Raw genomic sequence first — 25,407 nt, forward strand, 5'->3', positions numbered from 1 at the left:
CCCCAAAAAAAAAAAAGAAGAAGAAGAAAAAGAAATTATTGTGGCTGGGCATGGTGGCACATGTCTTTAATTCCATCACTGAGGAGGCAGAGGCAGGTGAGTCTATAAATTTGAGGCCAGCTTAGTCTACATAGTGAGTTCTGGGCCAGCAGGGGCTAAAGGACCCTATCTCAATTCTAATTAATTAATTAATTCTCAGACAAGCAAGATGGCTCATCAAGTAAAAGTACTTGCTGCCTACAATTTTTTTGTTTTTTATTTTTTATTTTTTTTTGGTTTTTTGAGACAGGGTTTTCTTTGTGTAGCTTTGCGTCTTTCCTGGAACTCATTTGGTAGTCAAGGCTGGCCTCAAACTCACAGAGATCCACCTGCCTCTGCCTCTCGAGTGCTGGGATTAAAGGCGTGCGCCGCCACCTGGCCTTGCCTATCATTCTTAATGGCTTTTGCAGTTCAGGCCCAAAGACTCATGTGGTAGAAGGAGAGAACTGGCTCCCACAAGTTGTCCTCTGACATTTGAAAAATGTTCAAGGTTTTGTCTTAAGCAATTTTGGAACTGCATGGATCTTTGACCATTTGTTGACTAAAGATGGCTAGAATATGATTTGTTTAAATTTTTCTTTTGTTAGGAGTAGTTGTAGTGTCAGAAACATTCAACCATTTTGGTCTTTAGAAACCAACCAAGGTGAAGCTGCTTAAATTCCATTTTTTATTTTTAAAATTCTTATTAGTCTTTTAAATCCAAATCTATACATTATATCAACAAGTATTGGCATGAAAAACCCTTGATAATAATTTGCTATTCTAAGCCCTTTCTGTGCATTTTACTGCAATTTTTTTTATGTAGAAATACTTGGTTATAGAATTGCATTTTGATTATAAGCAGAATCATTAAGGATGAATTTTGAACCTAGAAGTCTGTTCATACAGTGATCATCATCTCAATATTTTTACCATGTCATCAACTTGTAAATTAAAACTCCTGCACTATAAGGTGGTTTATCCTTGAACACTTATCTGGGAATGTGCTACCTCATTTGAAGAACCTGGACTGTTGCCAGCTGCTGCTTTTGAAGCAGGTGGTCAGTTTCTTAGTCAAGGTTATCAGTTCCTTTGAATTATGCCTGTACTTAAGTTTTGAACTTTAAAAGTGGGGTTGTGTCATTTTCCTTCATAATGAATATCTTTGTAGTTATATATGTGTGCTATTTTGAGATTTTTTAAAAGGCTTATTTCACTTATTATTGAAAATACTTTTTAATTAATTTGATAAATTAAAGAAAAATTACAATGATATATTCTTTTGTAGGTCTTAGCTGCATTGGTTGTTTTTATAGATAGAAAATATTGCCTACTGCTATTTTGTTACCATTTGGAATTTTATTAACAATTCTAGATTTCCAATTCTTTTCATAGAACTTAAATTTAATTGTTTGGTTTGAATATAAAGTCCTTGGATAATGCATTCTCAAGAGAAGTGTTTTGGTCTGGATAGCAAGCTGGTCTTCAGCCTGTTCCTTTCCTTGCAACTCCTCCTGCTCTCAGGTAGACTGGGAAAGACAGAGCAGGTATGTGTTGGCTGTGGGAAGGTAGCCTCTGCTCCCAGGGCACTCACTGCTATACAGACTTCCAGTGTGATATTTCCTGGAATTATCTATAGTTCCAGGGTCCCTAGAGTTCTGTGGAATGTGCATGTCTTATGCAGGGTTAGGGATTGTGAATCATTTCTGTTGTGGCGTGAACAACTCAAAAGCAGCAGTGAACTTGGGAGTATTAAAGAAGAGGTAAAAAGAAGAGTACTGATCCTGACAGTGGAGGCTTCCTGAAACCTTGGTAGGGAAAGTCGTGAGATTGAAAGTGTGAAATACAACTAATTCCCATTTGTTGTTTCATAGGATGCACGTAAAGCATGTGCAGATGCGACTCTTTCTCAGGTAAGAAACAATTCCACCTATCATTCATTCATAATGCACAGTCTGATGTGGGCATTCATGTGGAACTTCAGGAATGAGTACTCTGTCCTGTGGGGTGAGAATATAAAACCACTGCCAAGACTTTTTATTTTGGAAGTTGATTCTGATGATAGATAGGCATTGAGGACCAGTGAATGTTCTTTAAATGAAAATGAGATCTCCACCATATGACCAACAATTTTACTGCCAGACTCATGTCGAAAAGAATCAAACTGATTTTAAAACATGTACAGGGCTGATAAGATGACTCAGTGGATCAAAGGTGCCTGCCACAAAGCTTGACAACCTGAGTTCAATCCCTAGGGCTCACATGGTAGGAGGCTCTCACAAGTTGTCCTTTGACCTCTGCACATGTGTACCACTCCTCTATCCCAATAAATAAAATTCATTTAAAATACATATATGGCTGTCAACTCTTGTTGTATAGTTATGTTTGCTTTGGTAAAACACTTTGGCTAAGAGCAGCCTGGGTATGAAAGATTGATTTTGGCTTACACTTCTAGATCATAATTCATCAAGGAAAGTCAGGGCAGGAACCATAGAGTATTGCTGACTGGCCCACTTTCTCAAACAGCCAAAGATAACCTGCTTAGAGGTGGTATTGCTTACAATGGTCTGGACCCTGCTACATCAACTAACAGTCCAGACAGTGCCCCACAGATATGACCACAGAGGAATCTGATCTAGGCAATTCTTTAATTGAGGATCTCTCTTCTAAGGTGACTCTAGGTTGTGTCAGGTTCGCAATAAAAAAGTTACTAGCACAACAGATAGAAATACATCTTCTCCTTGGGAAATTGGTGTCTGGTCCTCAGACCTCATAGGTAGACACAGATTTTTTTTTTAACTGTGTATCCATGACTGTGTTAAAGTATGGTTTGCACACTAGATAAAGGTGCAGATAACTCATAATTTAATAAAGCAATAATAAAATTTTAACTATTCTAGAGTAGTTACATGGGTATACGCTCATGATCTTAAGATATCTTACTGTTTGCACTGGGATGATGTGGGATGACACGGTGCCTGCATACTGGATAAAAAGAAGTGAGTTGCATAGGTACTGTGGCATGTAAAGAGCATGATGGCTGTAGTGTATTGCTACTTGACAAACATGTGGACTCATTAGGCAAAAGGGATTCACAGCTCAGGCACTGCAGGATGAACAGTTTAATCGTGCTACTTAAGAGCAATGTGTAGTTTAAAGTTTATGAATTGGCTGCTGGAGAGATGGCTCAGCAGTTAAGAGCATTTGTTTCCAACACCCCATGGTGGCTCATAACTCTATAATTCCAGATGCAATGTCTTTTCTGACCTCCTAGGGCTCCTTCATGCATGTTGCACACAAGCATTCAGGGATCACTGGTCCTCAATGCATACACATAAAATATTCTAATACAGGATTTTCCATTCAATATTTTTTGGTTCTCAGTTGATATTATATGACAGAACCCACAGAATGCAGGAGGAAAGTCTATTTGCTGAAGTTAATCTGCACTAACTTTATATTTTAAGATCACAAACAACATTGATCCAGTGGGAAGAATCCAAATGCGAACCAGAAGAACGCTGAGGGGGCATCTGGCCAAGATTTATGCCATGCATTGGGGCACAGACTCAAGGTACAAATGGTCCCTTCCAAAACAGTGCTTGAAATGTTGGTTGAAATGTTGGATTTCTGAAAGATAATGGTTGACAAGTTGAGTTGGTGCTGGACGATGGTGGCACATGTCTTTAATCCCAGCACTCAGGAGGCAGAACCAAGCGGATCTCTGTGAATTTGAGGCCAGCCTGGTCTACAGAGTGAGCTCCAGGACAGGCACCAAAAGTACACAGAGAAACCCTGTCTCGGGGTGGGGTTGGGGGGGAGTTGAGTTGGTATGGGCATAGTGGCACACACCTTTAACCCCAGTACTCAGGAGGCAGAAGTAGGCAGATCTTTGTGAGTTTTAGGCTAGCTAAGGCTACATAGTGAGACCCCATCTGAGACGGCGGGGGTGGGGGTAAGTTAGAAAACTTGTTCCATCAGTTGCCTGGCAGCCAGGTGTAATGTTCACAGGTGCATATTCTTCATTCAAATCCCTGTTTAACTGTCTGACTGCACTACTGTCTTTTTTCATGCTAGCACCAGCTTTTCTTCACACCTCACCTTTTAGATACTGGATCTTTGTTTTCCTAGCTACTCTGTGGCCTGGGTTATAATGCAAGAATTGAGCAACAGAAGGTATAAGGTGCTAAGTTTTCAGCAGCAGACTGGTCCCAAAAACTAAATGTGGTCTCCAGTGATTTTTTTCATTCTCACTGGAAGACTTACGGAATATAAATGAATTGCTATCCTTATCCTCTCACATGGCCCTACCATCTACTTGCTTATCATTTGAAGAGATACTCCATTTTTGCATTTGTATCTTTTATATGCTGATAACTACCCTTTATTATTGGACCTCTGGGCCTCTTGTCTTTCTTCTCCACTTACAATGAAACATAGTGCAACATAGTTCGTGTGACTGTAGCTAGCTTTTCCACACCCAGTGGAATTTTTTTTTGGGCTTTTTGGGACAGGGTTTCTCTGTAACAGCCCTGGCTGTCTTTGAACTCAGAGATCCACCTGCATCTGCCTCCTAAGTGCTGAGATAAAAGGTATGCACCACCACTGCCCAGCTCCAACAGAATCTTAACATCCTCTTTTTTTTTTTTTTTTTTTTTTTTTCCATTTTTTGTTATCAGAGTGGAATTTCTGCTTGGCTTTTCTTTGTGAAATTATCTGCTTTAGGGTATAAATAGCTAGAGAACAAAAGATGCTATCTTTAGTTCTCCTCAGGGTCCCTATACAATTGCTTATGCATATGAGCACTTTATGTGATCGTGATCGTTTAATGATGGAAGCAGTCCCATTAGAACAGAAAAAGGGAGTGGGGTGTTGCACTCTTGCTCAGAGGGTTCGGCTTCAGTTAGAAGTATGTTTCAGATCATGAATGCATTGTGTTGTTGCTGTCAGAATGGTTAAGAGTAGATTTATTCATTGCTTATTTTTTGCAGTGCTGGGCATTGAACCTAGGGTCTCATGCCTGCTAGGCAATTGTATATCACTAAGGTGCCCAAGAATAGATTTTGGGGGAGGATGTTTGAGACAGGATTTCTCCATGTCTTGACTGTCCTGAAACTTGTTCTGTAGACCAGGCTGGCCTCAAACTCACAGATATCTGCTTGCTTCTGCTTCCCAAGTGCTGGGATTAAAGGCATGTGCCACCACCACTAGGCTACCAAGAAAATAGATCTTAAATATTCCCACCACAAAAAGATTCTAAATTCACTTAGTTCAATCATTCTGTAATGTAAACATTAAGCAATTTATATAGTCCATAATTATTGTCAATTAAAAATAAAGGTCATTCAAAATAAATAAAATTAGAAAATGGTTAAATTCAAAGATATCCTTTAAAGATGTATAAAATTAAGTATGAAATGAAAGAAAATATTCTTACTGATCCATGCATCACAGAATGCATCATCAAAGGTAAGTGGTACGAGATAGCTTTATTTCCATGTATGAGAACATTACAAGAGCCTTAGTCAATAGCCCTGGACCTGGACTGAGAATCAAATGCTGGGTTCTGGCCTCTTGAGGTACTATGTCATCCTTCCTCAGTTAAGCTCTCAATGAGTTGTCTGGAAAGGTAAGTGTGTGCTTCGGGTAGGTGTATTCAAAGATCTGAGAACAGGTGTGTGGCCTGAGTAGTAAAGGGTAGTTAGGGTGAGATACGAAGGCTTGTATTCCAACTAGTCTTAAGCATGAGTTTGCCTTGAAATTCATGGGTCAGAAAGAAGATGTGTGTATCAACAGGATACCAGGTCCTGATATTCTTATATCAGGAGCATGATATTCCTGTAAACAAGGAAGGCTCATGGGTGATTTTTAGTTTATTCTCTTTCTTGGGCAGTATGCCGGGAATATGACATGTGTTTTACTATTGTTCTTTGAACTGGACAACATCACCCTGAGGCTCTCAAAAGACCAATCAGTCAATAAACTGGAGCTGTTAAGCTGACAGGTACTTGCCTAGAATGCACTAGACCTGGGATATCGCTAGTATTGTGTAACTAGGGGGGAGGGAGGAGGGTGTATGCCTATAATTCCAGAACTCAGGAGGTGCAGGCAGGGGGATTACAGAAGCTTAAGATCAATCTCAGCTACACAGCAATTTCTGGGCTAGCTTGGGGCTACATGAAACCCTGTCTCAAAGCAAATAAAGCTGGGTGGCCATGGCACACACCTTTAATCCCAGCACTGGGAGGCAGAAGCAGGTGAATCTCTGCGAATGTAAGGCCAGCCTAGTGTACAAAGTGAGTTCCAGGACAGGCTCCAAAAGCTACACAGAGAAACCCTGTCTCAAAAAACAAGCAACAACAACAACAACAACAACAAAAGGCAAATAAAACCTTCCAAAATAGAATTTAGGGATTGTTTTAGATGATCATTCTTTCTGGCTTAGACACTGAGTCCTACAGAATGTGCTGTTTTGTTTCAAGGAAGGGCAAGAGGTTCTTCCAGGTCCACACAAAGCTATTTTTCAATGTGATAGTGACATCATATAGGTTTTAATTTCAATTTATTTATTTATTTATTTGGTTTTTCGAGACAGGATGTCTCTGTAGCTTTGCGCCTTTCCTGGAACTCACTCTGTAGTTCCTTGAATTCACAGAGATCCACTTGCCTCTGCCTCCTGAGTGCTGGCATTAAAGGCGTGCGCCACCACCGCCCAGCTAATTTCAAATTTTTAATCAAACCATATCTATTCTAGAAATTTCAGCTACAAGAATATTAGGGCATATTTGGAGGTAAAACTCAGCCATTCATTCTGGGCCTTTGACACTTTCATCACACCATGCTTCTCTCTCTCTCTCTCTCTCTCTCTCTCTCTCTCTCTCTCTCTCTCTCTCATCACACCATGCTTCTCTCTCTCTCTCTCTCTCTCTCTCACACACACACACACACACACACACACACACACACACACACACACACACACACACACAGAGCTCTGAGTGTCCTGGAACTTACTATGTAGACCAGGTTGACCTCACATTTACAGGGTCCAGTTGTCTGCCTCCGAAGTGCTTGTGTTAAAGCTGTGCATCATCACACCCTGCCAAGCCATGTTTTGATATATAAACTTCCTTTATAAAGAACAATGCATATTGTGACAAAATATATTGTGACAGAAGGACAATTTCAATCCTTTGTCACAGAATTTATCACAGAACTAAACTGGGTACAGGCACCAAGTATTGGTGAAATTATTAAGGCCACTTCACGTAGTTAAAAGGGAGGTTTATTTTGTGGGGTAATTTACAAGTGAATGGATAGTGTACAGAGTCTGGGAAAGGTGTAGCGCAGTCCCACGGTGTTCTCTGGAAACTCTGCTCGGTTTACCACCAGGGTCCAGGAACCAAGAAAGCCCCTGCATCCAGAACTCCTATCTTCAGCATCCTCTCTCAGCCCCGCCTTATAGGCGTGACCATTACCGAGGCCTCAATGGGGGTTGGAAATTCCAGGTCAAAGCTGGAATGGCTACCCACTACAATCAAGCCTGTTGCTACAACTTTTTTTTCTTCTGTTCTACAGATTCAATTCAAGGTTTCCTGCATAGTAAATTGTTCTTCACAAATGAATTGCACCTTAGCCCTCTGGAGCATTGAGCATACAAGGCAAACTCTTGACTATTAAGCCATCTCTTTACCTCCTTAGATGATTCTTCCTTTTCTGGAGATAGGATACTGTACAGCCAAGGCTGACAGTTGCTCAAGCTCTCCTTTTATGGTGCTTAAAGTCCACTCCTCTACCCATGTTTAGTCATCATATATAAGGTGCTTTCACCTTATTACAGTATAAGGGCCCTCTGCTGCTCTATTTCTGCCTGGTCTTTTCGAGGCTCTGAGAAACGGTATTAAGAGACATCTATAGTAGCTCATCCTCCAAGTTAAGGGGTCACCTTCAGAGAGCTCAATAATTGCTGACTCAGTGAGGAATTAAGACAATGCTAAGCCGTGAGCTGATCCTCCAGAAGGTGAAAGAAGACACACATTCTAATCTCAGGTCATGTAACTTGGAGGAACCAACATAGTTCACTGTGCTGTCTGAAGTCTTTCCCATTCTGATCTCCAGTAGAGATAGAAACTGGGAACCAGCCAGATAGCTGCGTGGAACAAAGAGTGGCAATCACATCCAAACCCCTCATATCTTCTTGAGTTACTCAGAAGGACCCAGCCAAAGAGACTTTACCAGGCTCTGGGAAGTAGAGAGGGGAGAAAAACCCACAGGACTGAGAAAGCATCTTGAATATTATTACAAGTTGGATTTTAGGGCCAGCAAGATGACTCAGCAGGTAAAAGTGTCTGTCAAGCAAGCCTCCATTAAATTGATCACCTGAGCCAGGTGTGGTAGCACTTGCATGCCTTTAATTCCAGCACTCAGGAGGCAGAGGCAGGAGGATCTCTTGAGTTCGAGGCCAGCCTGGTCTACAAAGCGAGTTCTAGGACAGCCAGAGTTGTTACATAGAGAAACCCTGTCTCGGAAAAACCAATACAATAAAATAATTGATCCCCTGGAACCTACATGGAGGTAGAAAAGAACTGATTTCTTTGTGGTGTCCTCTGACCTCTACATGCCTGCCCCCCCCCCTCTGTCTCTGTCTCTCTCTCTCATGGCTGCCCCCTCCCCCATATCTCTCTCTCTCACACACACACACACAATTGAATCTTAGTATAAATTAATATTCTGCTAAACACATTACATACATACATGCATACGTATGTACATATATATGCACGCACGTCCCTGTTCAGAAGCCAAAGGAAGGAGGTTGGTTGACCTGCTTGATCACTGTGCCTTAATGTGGAATGCCATTTATTGAAGGAGGGAGGAGGTCTTAAATATAGGCTTACAGCACAATGGGAGAACCCCGGAGGGCAGAAGTTTGCTATCGATGTTTTACATTCTTGCATCTAAGCTGTTAACACCCATTATGCAGGATACACAGACAAGGAACTTCCCTTAAGCATTCAGGGGGGTTGAACCCGACAGGGAATTAGTATAGGGAGGATATCAAGGTCAAGGTCAGCAAGCAAGGCAACAGTTATCCAAAACTTAGGTTGCATGGGATGTCAGCAAGTCACCTTACCCGTCATGGAGACTCCTGCCCACTGCCTTACTTCTTTACAGCAAGATCTCTCACTGGACCTGAGATCACTTTTTAGGTAGGCTAGTGATCCCAGGGGTTCTAACTCCATTCCACTGCAGCACTGGGGTTACCAGTATCTGGCCATGACTAGTTTTTACATGTGTGCTAGGCATCTGGTCTTCAAGCTTGTGCTGCAAGTATTCTTACCTATGGAGACATCTTTCCACTGCACAAATTGCCAGTTACCACAATGAACAAGGATGTAGTCATAAACTGCAGCTTTGAGCCATATAAAAAAATTCTTGTCAACAACTTTTTTCTTTTTCTCTCCTTTTTGATAGTTACAATACACAGCCCTGGCTAGTCAGAAATTCACTATTGTAGACCGGGTTGCTCTTGTACTCACAGCGATCTACCTGCCTCTACCTCTGAAGTACTGGGATTAAAGACATTTATTTAACCATCACACCCAGCTCAATAACCGTTTACTATGAAGGAAAAAAATTATTAAGATGACGTAAGGGGGAGTGAGAATACATATCCAAAACACCTCCCTAAATGGCTATTTTGGATTTTAAGATGCAACCACGTTGCATTTTAAGATGATCCCAGAATTACTCTCACCCAGATTGCTTTCTAGATAACTTAGATTTCTTTGCCTACTAGTCATGTTTGCCTTCCACAGTATCCTGCCTTAATTCTGCAAATACAGAGGACAGATTCCAAACTTAGCACAGCTGCCCTGAATCAGGACAGAGTCACAAGCAATTCATAATTCGTGATAGTTGGTAGTCTCTTTTGCCTAATCATGTACAGTTCTGTCCTTTGTCATCTTAACTACTGTGGAGAGTCCTTAGTTTTTATAGAAACTAGCATTCTAATTTGATCTCAGTCTGGGAAGTTTTATGCTGTTTGTTTGTTTGTTTGTTTTTCCGTGGCTTTTGGGGATAGAATCTGGGCCTCAAACTTGTTACATAGTTAAGCCTGGCCTTGAACTCTCAATCACGGTGTCTCCACTTCCCACATTCTTGGATTACAATGTATACTACCATCCCAGCTCATGCAGTGTATTCCAGTTTGCTTTCTCTTGGTACTATTAAACACCATGAGCAGAAGCAACTTGGGGAAAAGTTTATTTCAGCTTGTAGTTGTAGTCTAATCACGAAAGGAAGTTAAGGCAGAAAACTGAAAACAAGAACTGAAGCAGAGGCCACAAAGGACTTACTTAGCCTGCTTTCTTATACCATCCAGGACCACCTGCCCAAGCATGGCACTGCCCAGTTATTAGTCATGAAAATATCCCACAGGCTTGCGTATAGACCAATAGAGTGAAAGCATTTTCTCAAAGTTCCCTCTTCTTTAAATGACTATAATGTGTGTCAACCCCTCCCCCTCAAAAAAAAACAAAAAAAAAACAGGACAGGGTGTTTAAAATGATTCCTGAATGGGTAGTATTTCAAGCTTTTCCCATAATATTCAGGTTTTCTCTTACCAGATGGAACAAAATGGTATCCTAAATATTTGATACTACTTAAGGCTCTGGACCAATCTGTGTATCTAGTTTAACTTGGAATAAAAAAGAAACTTTGCAGAACCAAGTAGAGGTCAGTACTACCTCTCAGTTAACAGAGGAGCTGGTAGTCTGATCAGCCAGGTGTCCCTAAGACTGAACTGTTACCTGACAATCATGGTGTCACATTGGTCAAACATTTAGATCCTCTTTTTCTTATTATTAAGTGTATTTGATTTTGAGCAAGTAAATGTAATTTTAAAGCTCTAGTTGGACATCACAAAGATTTGTTTCCTTTATTTTTTCTCTAGGCTCCTTGTCAGCGCCTCTCAGGATGGGAAACTCATCATCTGGGACAGCTATACCACAAACAAGGTGGGTAAAAGCAAGATTCTTTCTGGGAACACTAACAGTCTGCTCATGACAACTCAAGAAATTTTTGTTCAGTAATGATCTTGAGGGTGATAGAAGAGCTCATGTTGCTGGTCCCTGTGCTTGACACACAATTGTGCTGTGGTTCCTGTCTTAACCATGTAGAAATGAGCTGAATGCTTCTTTGTGTTGGTAGAAGAACGGGGTTCCGGTTTCCTGACTTATTTCTAGAATACTGAAATGTAGATTCCATTTGGTTAGTAGTTTGTTTAGTTTATTAAACAAGATATAATCTAAAACCTGCTATACTTGAAAATTTAGTTATTGTCAATGTAGGTCAGTGGTAGAGTACTTGCCTGTCAGGCATAATTCCCCGGGTTTGATTCCCAGAACGAGAAAAAATAAGAACAAAGTGTAACCCAGCAAAGTGTTAAGAGTGTAATTCTAGTTACTCAGGAGGCCCAGGTAGGAGGATTGGGTAAGCCCAGGTGGTCAGACTCACCCTAGGTAACATAACAAGGTACTACAAAAAAACGGTGGGGACAGGAAGGGAAGAAAAACAGAAGACAGAGATACTAGGTAGAATGTTTGCCTGATAGGGACAAATCTCTAGATTAAATCTTCACTTGACTTATATTGAAATAAATTATACTGGGTATGGTGGTGTATGCTTGTAATCTAGCATTTGAGAAAGGAAGATAGGATGGATTAACGCATTAAATAATCCTTATCTACATAATAAAGTTGAAGCAAGTCTGAACTCCATGAGACCTTCCTCAAGAAAACAGTATCAACAATAAAAACGGAACCCAATTAAATGCTAAGTGGGTATGGTGACCAGTCTGTAATTCCAGCATTTGGAAGAGAGAGACAAGGAATTCCCAAAGCACACTGGCTAGCTAGACTTATCATATAGATGTGTTCTAGATACAATTGTGAGTCATTGTCTCAAATAAGGTGGAGAATGGTCAGGAAAGAGTCTGGACATTACTTAGCCTCGGGCCTCCATATCCACCTGCAGTGGCGTATTCGTGCACCCACATGCACACACACATGCACATACACTGTAAAAAACAAGTTCTGGGGCTGGAGAGGTGGGGCAGTGGTTATGAGCACTGGCTGTTCTTCCAGAGGATCTGAGTTTGATTTTCAGCACCTCACAGCCATCTGTAACTCCAGTTCAAAGTGGAATCTAGGTACTCTTCTCGCCTTCCCAGGCACTGCACTCACATGGTAAATATATTTAAGCAAATCCTCATACACATAAAATTAAAATAAAATAAAACCTCAAAAAATTGAATGCTGCCTTCAGTCCAGGAAAGGTAAATAATCTTGAAGTCAGTTGTGTTTTCCTAAGAAATAATAGATACATGTAAAAGATTGCAGAAATTCTAGCAGCTCTATCTAAATGACAAGATTAATTATGATACCACTATACAACTTGGTTATTTCAGTGTGTGTGTGTGTGTGTGTGTGTGTGTGTGTGTGTGTGTGTGTGTGTGTAAAAGAGACAGAGAATTAATGAATTAATGAATTAATGAATATGATTCAGTTACTGTCTCCTAAACTGACCTTATATTTGCAGTTATTGACCTGCCTCAGCCTCTTTAGTGCTCAGATTAACATGAATCACCCTACCTGGCTCTTTCTTCTTCTTCCTTCCTTCCCTCCTTCCCTCCTTCCCTCCTTCTCTCTCTCTCTCTCTCTCTCTCTCTCTCTCTCTCTCTCTCTCTCTCTCTTTCTTTCTTTCTTTCTTTCTTTCTTTCTAAACTCATGGCCATTTTGATGGAATTAAAGGAAGTAGTAAGTAAATCCTTAAAAATCTTATTAACATCCTTCTCTCCTTAAATCATTAAAAATACAAATGTAATTTGCTTTTTCTTTGAAGTAGTATCTTACTATTTGTCCCCAAGATGTCCTCAAACTTGTCATCAGGGCTGGTGATACAGAATATTTGACTAGTAGACAAGGCTCTGAGTTTAGTCCTCAGAACCAAAATGAAAAACAAAACATAAAACCTTTTGTTCTTCCTCTCTTAGCCTTCCAAGAGATAAACTCACTGGTGTATGCCATCACACCCAACTACTCATTAATTTAATTTTTGTTGTTCTGTTTTATTTATTTTTGAGAAAGTCTCACTATAGTCCTAGCTGGCCTGGAAGTCAGTATGTAGACCAGCCTGGCCTCAAACTCAGAACTCCACCTACCTTTACCTCTTGAATGCTGGGATTAAGGGCATGAACCACCACAACAGCCATGTAGTATATTTTCTTGAACTTAATAGTGTTGACTGTATGTGTTCTTGTTATTTAGGTTCATGCCATCCCTCTGCGCTCTTCTTGGGTCATGACTTGTGCATACGCTCCTTCTGGGAATTATGTGGCCTGTGGTGGCCTGGATAACATCTGCTCCATTTACAATCTGAAAACCCGTGAAGGGAATGTGCGTGTGAGTCGTGAGCTGGCAGGACATACAGGTACACATCTTAACCTTCCAATGATGTTAGCTGCTTATAGGGTGTGTATAGTGTTCCTTTGATTTGTTGATTATGGTTCAAGTAAAAGTTATGATAAGGGCAATTTTCTGAACATAAAACCAAACTAGGCCCAATATGCTTTACCTGTAAAAAAAACCTGTAAATTGGTTACTTAAGCCAGTTTCTGAATTCCCAGCTACTTTTTTCTCTTTAAACAGTAGCAGCCACTATTCTAGTTTATCACTATGATGGCATTTCAGTCCCGTTTTAAAACTGCCATCTGTCTTTAGACCTTAACACGAGTAGTCTCCTAATTATGTGTTCCTATGTACAGCCTTTTCTGTTTATGGATTTACCGGTGCTCTTTTAGAGGCAACAGAAGAGAATTAGTGGTCCATTCAGGTCTTTTAAATGTGGTCAGTGTTAAAATATTGGGTGCATATTGTTTTGCCAGGAATTAGTGCACATTGCATTTAGAACACATTGCATTTCCAAAGAAGAAAGCCTACTGGTATTTTCTTTTTATGGCAATATTTTTTGTTCTCAAAAACCCTATTTCTTGGTGTGTTACTGACAATGCACCACTAGGATTCTCTTCACATTTGAGCAAAGGATTGTTCATAATTGACTGTCATGAAGAGCATTGTTTTTAAACCCTTACCGTTCTGGTAGAAGAGTTAGTTTGGCCAGGTTAGTTAGTTACACTGTCAGTGTTCATTACTTTGGGGGATGTTTTCTTAATATTCTGGTTTCTTAGGTAGAAGCTTAAGCAACTGATTTTAGATCTCTTCTGTCTCAAATTTAAAATGGCAAAATCCCTACAGGTATATTTCCTGTAAATTTTGATCAATTGTATTTAAATTACTGTTCTAGGGGTTGGGAATGTAGTTAGTTGGTAGAGTACTTGTCTAGCATGCACAAATCCCTAGGTTACATCCCAGCACCGTAAAGCCAGGCACAGTAATGTATTCTTGTAATTCCAACATTCATGAAGTGGAGGTAGAAGGATCGAGAATTCACAGTTGGCTACATAGTGAGTTTGAGGGCAGTCTGGGCTACATGAAACCCCATCTCAAAAAAGAAGCATATTTAATTTTCACATATCTAAAAGAAAGCCAGATTTGATGGTGATGGTGCACACCTTTAAACCCAGCACTTGGGAGACAGAGGTAGATTGATCTCTGTGAGTTTGAGGCCAGTCTGGTCTACAAAGCGAGTTCCATGGTCACCATGCATGTGGAGATCAGTATGGAGTCAGTTCTCTCCTTCCTTCTCTATTTGGGTTCTGAAGATCAAACTCAGGTGTGGCCACAAGTTCCTTTACCCACTGATCCATCCTGCCTGCCTTTGACCTCTAAGTGGGTTCATGTGTGTATGTAGTTAAGAGAACAACTTGTGGGAAGTTGATTCTTCTATCATGTAGATCCTGCAAATTGAGCTCAGGTGGTCAGGCTTGGCAACAAGCACCTGTACACACTGATCCATTTTACTGGCCCTTGACCTTTATTCCTGAAGGATATTTTTGCTAGACATAAAGAATTTTGGGTTGACTTTGAACTTAATGTGTATGGGTTGTTTTCCCTACATGAATGTTGGTGCACCACATGCATGGCTGGTGCCCACAAAGCCAGAGAGAGAGGATGTTTGATCTCTCCTGGAATTGGAGTTAGAGATAGTTATGAGCCACTGTGTTGGTGCTAGGAATTGATCTTGAGTCCCCTGGGAAAGTAGCCAGCATTAAAAACAAAAACACATTAAAAGTGTATCTTTGGTTTTAAGCAGTTTGTGATGTGCCTGGATATGTGACTTTCTTTGTATTCATTGTGTTTTGGCGTTTGGAACCCAAAATTTTTTGTTTTTTACTAAATTGGTAGAATTTGAGCATGTCTTCAAATTCCCTGGTTTCTATGGCTTTAAGAGGTAAGTTTCTTCAGTTTCCATTTCAAGTGTTTTGTTTCTGTTCAAGTAAGTTCAGTTGACATCAGCTGTAGGCAACAACTCTTCTTCTGTCAGCCTAGTAATGGCCAGCATTTGAGGGAGGCTCACCCGAGAATAAATGCAAGAATGCAAATCATGCTGGTCAGACATAGAAGGAGGGTCAGCATAAACTTTTGTGTTACGTGCTCTCTTAAATTTGAGAATTCCTTTTTGTTTCTATTTTAAAATATTCTATATGCGCGTGCGCGCACACACACACATGCTTTCTTTTTATTTATATCAAGATTATTTCTTGTGTTTCTGAATAGTTACAAAAGCTAACTGTAAAATGTCTGCTAATTGTAGCATCTGATCTTGAAGTATATCTTCCATTGGCAGTCAGTTGTGTGTCCTGTTATTCCCAGGCAGGAGCTTCACCTGTAGAGTATGCCCTCCAGGCTTAAAACTTCATAGAATATAGAGGCTATCTTACAGGATAAGGAAATCCTGGAAATGGATCCAATGGGTTCATAGTAACAGAGTGCTCATTTTTATTACCTTATTTATTAAATATTAAACTTTTTTTAAAATTTACAGGTAGAATACATATTCTAAATTGTTTTATTGAAAACAATTAGCCAGGCATGGTGATGCACACCTTTATCCCTATCACTCAGGAGGCAGAAGCATGCAGAGTTGGAGATGAGCCAGGGCTACAAAGAGAAACCCTGTGTCAAAAAAAAAATAAATAATTATGAATGTACATGCATGTGTGTATATACCCACAGATAAATAGCAATATATATTTGAAGGTTAATTTATTGCCTGAATACTATTTTCGAGGAGACTGGAACTAAGACACAGTTTGGTCTCAATGCTAATCCCTAGGGACTGATAAAGAGAGAGGGGAAACCAGGGTTCGAAGTGACCTCTTTGATAACTTGAGTAACTATATCCTTTGCTGGAATATTCTGGTCAAGAGGGCCACAATTTGCCCTCCTGGTGAAGCATGGCATCGCCATTCAGTATTGGAACCTGGTAGAGTGAGTGATTAAAACACTTTATGGGTATAATTTCTTCATCGAATGAGAAGTTGAATATTTTACATTATTTATAACACAATGATACCCACCCCCACTCCCCCACGCCCCTTCCCAGGTACTTAGATAACAGAAGAAAAGATTCTGTCTCTCTGTTAAATCTTCTCTGAACGTCACAACTGGACAATTAATAACTTACTTCTGTTTCCATCGTTTTGGTGTCCCACTCCCACTGGCTTGTCAGAATCACAGACTTTAGCAAAGCCCAGGTGCTTGTTCCTCAGCTTCCCTCTGTGTCACTCCAGCAGGCATCTATTCACATATCTGAGAAGTTCTCAGTGTCCTGGCTCCTGTTGCATAACTTCATGTAGTCATTTAAAATTTGTTCCTTTGCTTAGCAGATTTCACCACTACTCTCTAGTGAACTAAGTGACATTCAGATATCAACCTACTTTATTTCCAGTGACTTATTTTTTTCATCTTTCTCAAAATTTGTATTGTATTTTGAGACACCGTCTCACTGTCCCCTATGCTATCCACAGCTTCCGGTGAGCAAACTCCATATCATAGTTTTTGAGAAAGCACCCCCAGTAATGTGCATTTTTTTGGAGCCTTCCCACTGGACATTTCTAGTGTTCTTTTCCTGTTCCTCTTGGTTGGCTTGTAAGCCCTTTCTACCCTGATTTCATTCCTGTCTCCCTTCCTGTTGAGCTCTGAGCTCCTTTTGTCCCAGTTGGCAAACAAATGAGTGTAAAAGGAAAGGGACTCCCTACCTTAAGATAGAAAGGCAGAACCAAGATCCCATAGGCATGGTTTACTATTTTGTGTTGTTCAGGGAATGGGTCTGTCTGAAGTATTGTCCCATTGTCCTGGCATTAGTTCTGTCTAGCTGTAGTTTCACCCATACTGTGATGTCCCAAACAAAACAGAATTTCTGAGTATTTTCGTTACCATAGTTTTTACATTGAGAAGATCATAAGATTGGGGCTTGCTAGACTTTAGTCTTCATTTGGGTCTGCTCTTTTCCAGGTTATCTGTCCTGTTGCCGGTTCCTGGATGACAATCAGATAGTCACCAGCTCTGGAGACACCACATGGTGAGTACCTGGCAAGGCTGAGAATGAGACTTGAGATTCACTGTTCTTGTTCACACTAGTAGGGTAAAACTTTTGGGAGATGGTTCTCATCACTGGTTAGGACTATCTTGGGCTGGGCAGTGGTGGTGCATGTCTTTATTCCCAGTACTCAGGAAACAGAGGCAAGTGGATGGATCTCTGAGAATTTGAGGCTAGCCTAGTCTACAGAGCAAGTTTCAGGACAGCCAAGGCTAAGCAGAGAAACCCTGTCTCAAAAAAACAAAACAAAAAAGAATATCTTGAATTTCATTATGGCCGGTGATTAAAAAGACAAAGTAGCAATGAGTAATTCATTGTACTGTCTATAGGTACAGTTTTAGTTTTGAACAAAGAACTAAAATATATTTAGACTTCAGTTGTATATCAAGACCTGCTTTGCTTTTTACTTTTCTCCATCTATTTTTACTCATGTATGTGATGTTTTTAGCTCTGTGGCGTTCTTCTGTTTTACTCTGAATCCAGCTCCGTATATATTGAGCATGAGTACTACTTTCAAACAACAGCTCTATCAGAGTTCTTTATTTTAGGATGTTTGTTTACTAATAGATGGAAACATACTCAAGTTCCCTTCATTCAATAATAAAATGACCAGATAGTTGTTTTAAGAGAGTAATTTTAGACTTAAGCTGCCCTTGTGTGTTTTTCTAGTCATGGAGGCATGCCTAGATGTCAATAGCCGTAATTTAAAGGGTTATTTATTAGAGTGGCTTACAGGCCTGCCAGTCTAGCAGTAGCTGTATTTCTTGATGAAAATGGCCAACAATCTGGTAGCTGTTAAATCCACGAAGCTGGATATCTCAGCTGGTCTTCTGTCTACAGTGGAAACCTGGAATAGGTTTTAATACCAATAAAGGAATTCTTTAGCAGCAAGACAAATAAACTCACCAATGAGAGTGAAGACAATCCAGTGCACAGCAAAAGCTTCCTTTTCCATGTCCTTTTATGAGTCTCACCAGAAGCTGTGACCCAGATTTAGCTAAGGTGGGCCTTCCCAATTCAAATGATCCAATTAAGAAAACCCTTCACAAATTTACCTAGCTGGTTGGGCTTTAGTTGATTCCAAATGTAGTCAGGTTGACAATGAAGATTAGTCATCACAAATTTCATGTGTTGACCATTTTCTTGGATGAATGTATAAGGCTTTTGTGTTCCCTGCCTCTTTCTTTCTGTGTCCCTCATGCCTAGTAAAGATAGCCTGTATTGATTACGTTGAAATTGGCCGATTGGATTTGTGTGCTAGGCTAAGCCAGGCTTTCTGGTGAGGTTGACAAGAACTGGCAGTTCACCATACTGTTGATTGTGCAGGTTGCAGCCGGAAGTAGCATATGGCTGTCACTTTGGAAGCCAACTCCTGCTTGCTGTCAAGCAGGACCTTGGAATACTGTGTGCATCCATGAAGACCATCTTGGCTTATGACCCCTAAGGAAGGGAGTTCGGGCATCACAGTTACTCTGAGCCATTTATTTAACTAACATTTCCTCCCTAGTGTCTAGGAATGTGGGAAATGAGGGCATAAAGGAAATACTACAAGTCAAACAGGCTCTTCTCTTTCAGGCCTTAGCACTTTCTGCTGCCCCCACAAACTGCCCATGAATGTGTGTATGTGTGATAACTTCACATGCCCTGCAATGAAAGGTAGCCCCTTTGCTGGTGTGAGGTGACCTGGAAACAGCAGTTCTGAGGCGTAGCCCGTATGCTCGTCTATATAGTTTTTCTTTGCTTTGTTTTTCCTGAATACAATCTTATTACAGAAGTAAATGTATCTTCACAATGGCACAGGGGTCATCGGTGATCCTGGGTAGTTTGAAGATATTCTTGTAGGTAGCTGGTGGTACCAGATGTATGACTGATACCTTATTGCCATTTACTCATGCTCCAGTGCCCTGTGGGACATTGAGACCGGCCAGCAGACAACGACATTTACTGGACACACTGGAGATGTCATGAGCCTGTCTCTCGCTCCTGACACCAGACTGTTTGTCTCTGGTGCTTGTGATGCTTCAGCCAAGCTCTGGGATGTCCGAGAAGGGATGTGCCGGCAGACCTTTACAGGACATGAGTCTGACATCAATGCCATATGTGTGAGTTTAAATTGTATCTGTATCAGATCTTACCTTTTTAAACTTATTATTAAAGATTTGTTTTTTGGGGGCTAGTGAGATAATCTTAGTTACTTTTCTGTTTGTTGCTTTGGTAAAACACCACGATCATGGCAATTTACAGAGAAAAGCATTTAATGGAGGCTTATAGTTTCAGTGGGTGAGTCCATGACCATGGCAGCATGCAGGCAAGCATGGTGCTGGAGAAGTAGCTGAGAGTCTACATCCTGAGATACAACTAGGAGGTTGGGAGGGAGGGAGGGACAGAGAGAGAGAGAAGGCTAACTAGGAATGGCTTGGGCTTTTGAAACTTTGAACCTCCAACAATGGCCCCACCTTCCAATCCCTCCCAGACAGTTCCATCAGTGACCAAGTATTCAAACCTATGTGCCTGTGGGGACCATTCTCATTCCAACCACCACAGATGCCTTAAAAGTAGTTACGAGTGCTGGCTGCTCTTCAGAAGATCTGGGTTTGATTCCTAGCACCCACATGTGGCTCACAACAATCTGTAACTCAAGTCCCAAGGAATTATCACCCATGTGATGTACACATAAAAATAAGTAAACCTATTAAAACACCTGTACACATAAAAATAAGTAAAATACATATTTTAAAAATAAGTATATGTGTATGTCTGTGTGTGGGTATGTGCATTTGTGAGTGCAGGTGCCCACAGAGTCCAGACAAGGATATTCAATACCCTGGAGTTGGAGTTAATAAGCTGTTACGAACCACATGATGTGAATACTAGGAACCAGACTTGGGTCCTCAGCAAGAATCATAAATGCTCTTAACTGCTGAGCTATCTCTCTAGTCCCTTCCTTTTTAAAAAAAAAAAAAAAAAAAGTTTAGTTTTTGTTTTGTTTATTTGATCGGGTTTTTTTGTTTTGTTTTGTTTCTTAGTTTGTGTTTATTTTGAGACAAAGTCTAGCACAGACTGACTTAAAACTCAAAGGCCTCCCCAGCCCTGAGATTACAGGCCTTTGCTACCATACTTGGTTTGTCCTTTGCTTTGCAAATACAACCAGAGTCACAGACCAAATTGAAATCCTGACTTGACCTTTAGAGGCCAGCCGAACTCTGTGCTGTGCATTTGTTTCAGACATTGATGAGTCTGCTAAGTGCTAGCTCTGCTCCTTTCCCCAGAGTGACTATTAGTTTAGAGTCTGAATACATGAGTGTATCCTCTGCTAGTGAGGGGTTAGCAAATTTAAAGTCTGTGTTCTTGCTAGCACCTCCTCAAGGGATGAGTCTGGTGAGCTGGAACAGGGATTTGTTTCTTCCTTCACAAGTCTCTCCTGACAGCTAGTGGCAAGGGAACAGAAGCCCTTCAGCAGTGGCTCATTTTCATGTCTTCTCTGTACTGATGTCTGCCTTGGTGACAGTGACAGTCCGTGAGCACTGTGTCAGTACTCCCTTGGTGCACTCCCCATTCACTCTGATGCCAGCCCTTGTTCATGCTGCAACCTCAACCTGTTTTCCTTTCCACAGCAGCCAGGCCACTAATTGTATTAACATCATTTCTTATTATTTATTTATTTTGTCAGTATATGGGCTAGAACTTGATATGTACTTCAAGTTGACCTTGAATTCACTGTGTTCCCGATGCCCTAATGACTGTATACCCCATTCCATGCTCACTTACAGACAGGAGCCACTATACTTTTCCACACCCCCTCCAGTGCTTCCACATGTTATGCAAGTATTGTATCAGCTGGCCCCTGTTCCAGGCCTTATTGCTTATGGATGTCTTGACTTGCCTTCTCTTTCTAGTTCTTCCCCAATGGCAATGCCTTTGCCACTGGCTCAGACGATGCTACGTGCAGGCTGTTTGACCTCCGTGCAGACCAGGAGCTCATGACCTATTCTCATGACAACATTATCTGCGGGATCACATCTGTTTCCTTCTCCAAGAGTGGTCGACTCCTCCTTGCTGGGTACGACGACTTCAACTGCAATGTCTGGGATGCACTCAAAGCTGACAGAGCAGGTCAGTGGCCACATGACCTTTTTGTGTTCTTGGGCACTAATTTGATTCCTTTTTTTCCCATTTGGTGGTGGCGGCAGTGGCAGTGGCAGTGGCGGCGGCCGCAGTGGTGGTGGTTTTGAGACAGGTTTCTCTGTGTAGCCCTGGCTGTTGTACTTACTCTTGCCCACTTGAGGCAGAGGCAGGTGACTCTCTGAATTCAGGGACAGCTAGGCCTTGTCTCAATATTAATAATAATAATAAATTCTGGCCTTTGGTATTATAGATCAGGGAAGTTGACATTGAACTGCCAAGAGCCCCCTGGCCCTTGTGCTTAGTTGGTACATCATTAAAGAACAGGAATTTGAATTTGTTTCTGAAGCTTCAAACCCTTCTGTGGTGGAACGAGTATTTTGGCAAGTGGTTTGCTTGCCGCTGTACTTCATGATAATCAGTTTTAGGCTCTTTATACTCATGTGATCAGTTGCTCTCAGATTTTTAGATTTTTTTTTTTAAAGATTTATTTATTTTATGCACATGAGTGTTTTGCCGTTGTGTACCACATGAGTGCCTAGTACCTGCAGAGGTTGAAAATGAGGTGTTGGATCCCTGGAACTGGAGTTAAAGATAGTTGTGAGCCACCATATGGGTGCTGGGACCCAAACTTAGGTCCTTTGCAAGAGTAACAAGTATTCTTGCCACTGAGACATGGGTGGATTCTTAACTATAGTTTTTACTCTGTGATTTTGTTTTGTTTGAGACAGGATTTTTTTGTGTAGCCCTGGCTGGCCTGGGAACTAGCTCTGTAGACTAGGTTGGCCTCAAACTCACAGATACATCTGCCTCTGCCTCTGTCTCCTGGGTGTAGGGATTAAAGGTGTGTGCCACCACTATGCCAGGCTCTCGGTGATTTTAAGCTTCTGTGAGTGTACATAAGTTAACACAAGGGGGGTCTGGGTTTCTTACTCTGCATTTGTTTGCATGTGCATGCCTATGCATGTCACCTTGTTATCCTCTTTAGCGTATGTCCATGTTCTCATTAGAACATGTTATGGTTGGTTGCTCTCTTAACAGATTTGGCCATGGACCTAAGGATAATTTTTACTTGGAGGAGCTGGAGAGAAGGCTCAGTAGTTAAGAGAACTGACTACTCTTCCAGAGGATCCGGGTTCATTTCCCAGCATCCATATGGCAGCTAACAACTGTCTGTAATTCCAAGATCTGACACCCTTACACAGACATACATGCAGACAAAACACCAATGCACACAAAGATAAATTACTTTAAAAAAAATTTTTTTTTTACTTGGACAAAACCTTCCTCCACGGTATCCATCCCTTGCTTTCTTAGGTGTTGGCTATAGCAGAGTCTTGGAGTGTTGTGTGTCAAAATGAGCCGTCCTGCTCTTATCACAACATCACATATGTTTGTTCTCAGGTGTTTTAGCTGGACATGACAACCGCGTCAGCTGCTTGGGGGTAACTGATGATGGCATGGCTGTGGCAACAGGGTCCTGGGACAGCTTCCTCAAGATCTGGAACTAAGGCCAGTAGGTAATGGAGTTACCCATTAGTGGAATTGAATATATTTCTCAGGGCGTGAACTTTTCATGCATGGGTTGTAGATTAACAGAGATATGTTATTAATCTGGTATTGTAGTAAATCTGAAGTGATGGGTGTGATCCCGAGAGAACAGTGGGAAGAGCAAAAATTTTTTTTTCTTATGCACTGACCCCAAGCTCTGTTTACAACAACAGGTGGATACCATGGTGACTGGAAGACCATTCCAACCTTGAAGCGTTACAGTGATAGCATATCCTATCCAACCATACTAACGTGGACACCCACACCTCCCCTCAGAACTTCAAAAGGGCAAGATCTTTTTTCCTTCACTTATTGCTGAAACCAAGAGCACAACTCCCATTAAGAGAAGGATCTCTGTGCTGTAAACTAAAACAAATTGTGCATTCCTTTCGGGGCCATTGTCTTTGTTTTCTTTTTCTTTTTTGTCTTGGGTAAATTTTAAAAGGAAATACTACAATAAAAATGTTAACCAGAAGGTAACCCTGAGTGTGATTGTGAGAGAGACACGCCTCTTTACTAGTTCATTTGCATTTTAGATCAGTGATCCTGTTCTGTGGCATTCATGAAAAACAAGTTGAAGACTTTATCTGTAATTGTTTCTAAATACGAGTCATTTGTAGCAGGATGTTGGAAGCATTCACACTTCTTTCTTAAATATATTCCTTTATGTTCAGTAATTAAGAGAACCAGAGCCCATGATAGTCTCTGATTTGTTAGTGATGGAGTTTTGTCCCTGGCCTTTTTTTTTTTTTTTTTTTTTTTTTTTTTGTCTCATGTCACAGATGACTGTTTCGTACAAACATAGCATAGTGGAAGAAAAAAATTCAGAAGCAAAGTAGCCAAGCACATGTTGTGATGGCCACGAATGCTTTATTGGAATCCTTCCCCTTTGCTCAGCAGTAAACTTATTCCCAGCACCCTTCCCTCCTGACTTGTCCTCCTCACTGTCTAGTTTCTGCTCTTACCTTGGGTTTCCTGTGAAGTTGGAGGGAAGTTTGTTGTCATGTGACACTAGCCGTCCTGCCCCTGCTGTCAGAGACTTGTTCTCCAGAGAGGTGCCTGTCCTGTGCTTGGATAGTCAGTTGGTTATTTGTGTATGAAACCATGTACAAATCAATGTTTTGAAAATAATGATCTCAGACTTTCTAAGTTAAATTTTAAACAATTTGATTGTTTGCCATATTGGGTGGGTTTACTCTTAGAATCGCATGCTGTAGAAATGCTCTAAAGTGCATATAGGACTCAGTCCTTAGATGTTCTTTTTCTTTTAAAAAATAACCTCTTCAAGTTGTAACCGTGGCGGCTTTGTCCATTACTGTTGCTACTCTGCACACATATCAGAAGCAGCAAGCGCTTTACACGCTTGAGTAGTGGGATAAGTCACTGTTTTCTTTACTTTAAAAAACAAAACAAATAGTCCTGTTGGGAATGATTGCTGTTGGATTCAGGAGGGGAGGGGGAAAGCTGCTCTGCTGCCTCTTTGCCACTTCCTGGAAGCCTGCCTCCATGGAACAGCCTTTTGCATCCGAGGCAACAATTTTTACACCATGCAGATCTTCGTGGTTATCATCTCAAGCCATGTTCAGCAGCAGCGTTTGGACAGCAGTGTTCTGTGGGCCCTCCCCTCCCCCTGTATCCTGCACCCCTCATAGCAGTAGTGGCTTCGCCATTCTGTTTTCTGCAGTGTCCTGTACAAAACTGTGCTGTGACTGTGCAGTAGGCCTGGACCTGGCAAAGAGAACACAGCGAAGCCCCTTCTCTTCCTACCAAACAACTCTGTAGAGCTCTCTGCACCCTGTACCCTTTTCACCTTTTGTATTTAATTTTAAAGTCAGTGTACTGCAAGGAGGCTGGATGCAAGATAGATACTATATTAAACTGTACTGTTATTTAAGATGTAATAAAGCAGTTTGACATGAGGGACTCTGGTGTGATGATTATTTGATAGCAGTTTCAATATGTGGAGGTATCCACATGCCCCACTTGCTGACTCAACAGTTATGTAACATCATGAGAGACCCCCTATAAAGTATCAGCTCAGGCTGAGTATCATGGCACACACCTTTAATCCCAACACTCAGGATACAGAGGCAGGTGGCTCTCTTTGAGTTTGGGACCAGCCTGGTCTACTTAGTAAGTTTCAGAACAGCCAAA

The 25,407-nt window shown here is 41.1% G+C and overlaps 1 protein-coding gene across 8 annotated transcripts in view; it reads left to right on the forward strand.

Annotated features, from left to right (window-relative positions):
- The window catches only part of Gnb1 (G protein subunit beta 1), a 78,425-nt gene extending 53,253 nt beyond the window's left edge, over nt 1-25,172 (forward strand). For 7 of the 8 annotated variants that reach the window (XM_076565880.1, XM_076565877.1, XM_076565879.1 and 4 more), the window contains 9 exons: nt 1,893-1,931; nt 3,486-3,592; nt 10,973-11,036; nt 13,347-13,509; nt 17,496-17,562; nt 19,481-19,682; nt 21,477-21,693; nt 23,107-23,222; nt 23,427-25,172. In XM_076565880.1, the coding sequence (XP_076421995.1) occupies nt 1,893-1,931; nt 3,486-3,592; nt 10,973-11,036; nt 13,347-13,509; nt 17,496-17,562; nt 19,481-19,682; nt 21,477-21,693; nt 23,107-23,213 (966 nt within the window). In that variant the 3' untranslated portion in view covers nt 23,214-23,222; nt 23,427-25,172. The remainder of the gene's footprint in view (nt 1-1,892; nt 1,932-3,485; nt 3,593-10,972; nt 11,037-13,346; nt 13,510-17,495; nt 17,563-19,480; nt 19,683-21,476; nt 21,694-23,106; nt 23,223-23,426) is intronic. The other variant, XM_076565881.1, reaches the window with a different exon arrangement.
- The last annotated feature ends 235 nt before the right edge of the window (nt 25,173-25,407 follow it).

Source organism: Peromyscus maniculatus, chromosome 2, assembly GCF_049852395.1.
Source record: "Peromyscus maniculatus bairdii isolate BWxNUB_F1_BW_parent chromosome 2, HU_Pman_BW_mat_3.1, whole genome shotgun sequence".
Taxonomy (NCBI): Eukaryota; Metazoa; Chordata; class Mammalia; order Rodentia; family Cricetidae; genus Peromyscus; species Peromyscus maniculatus.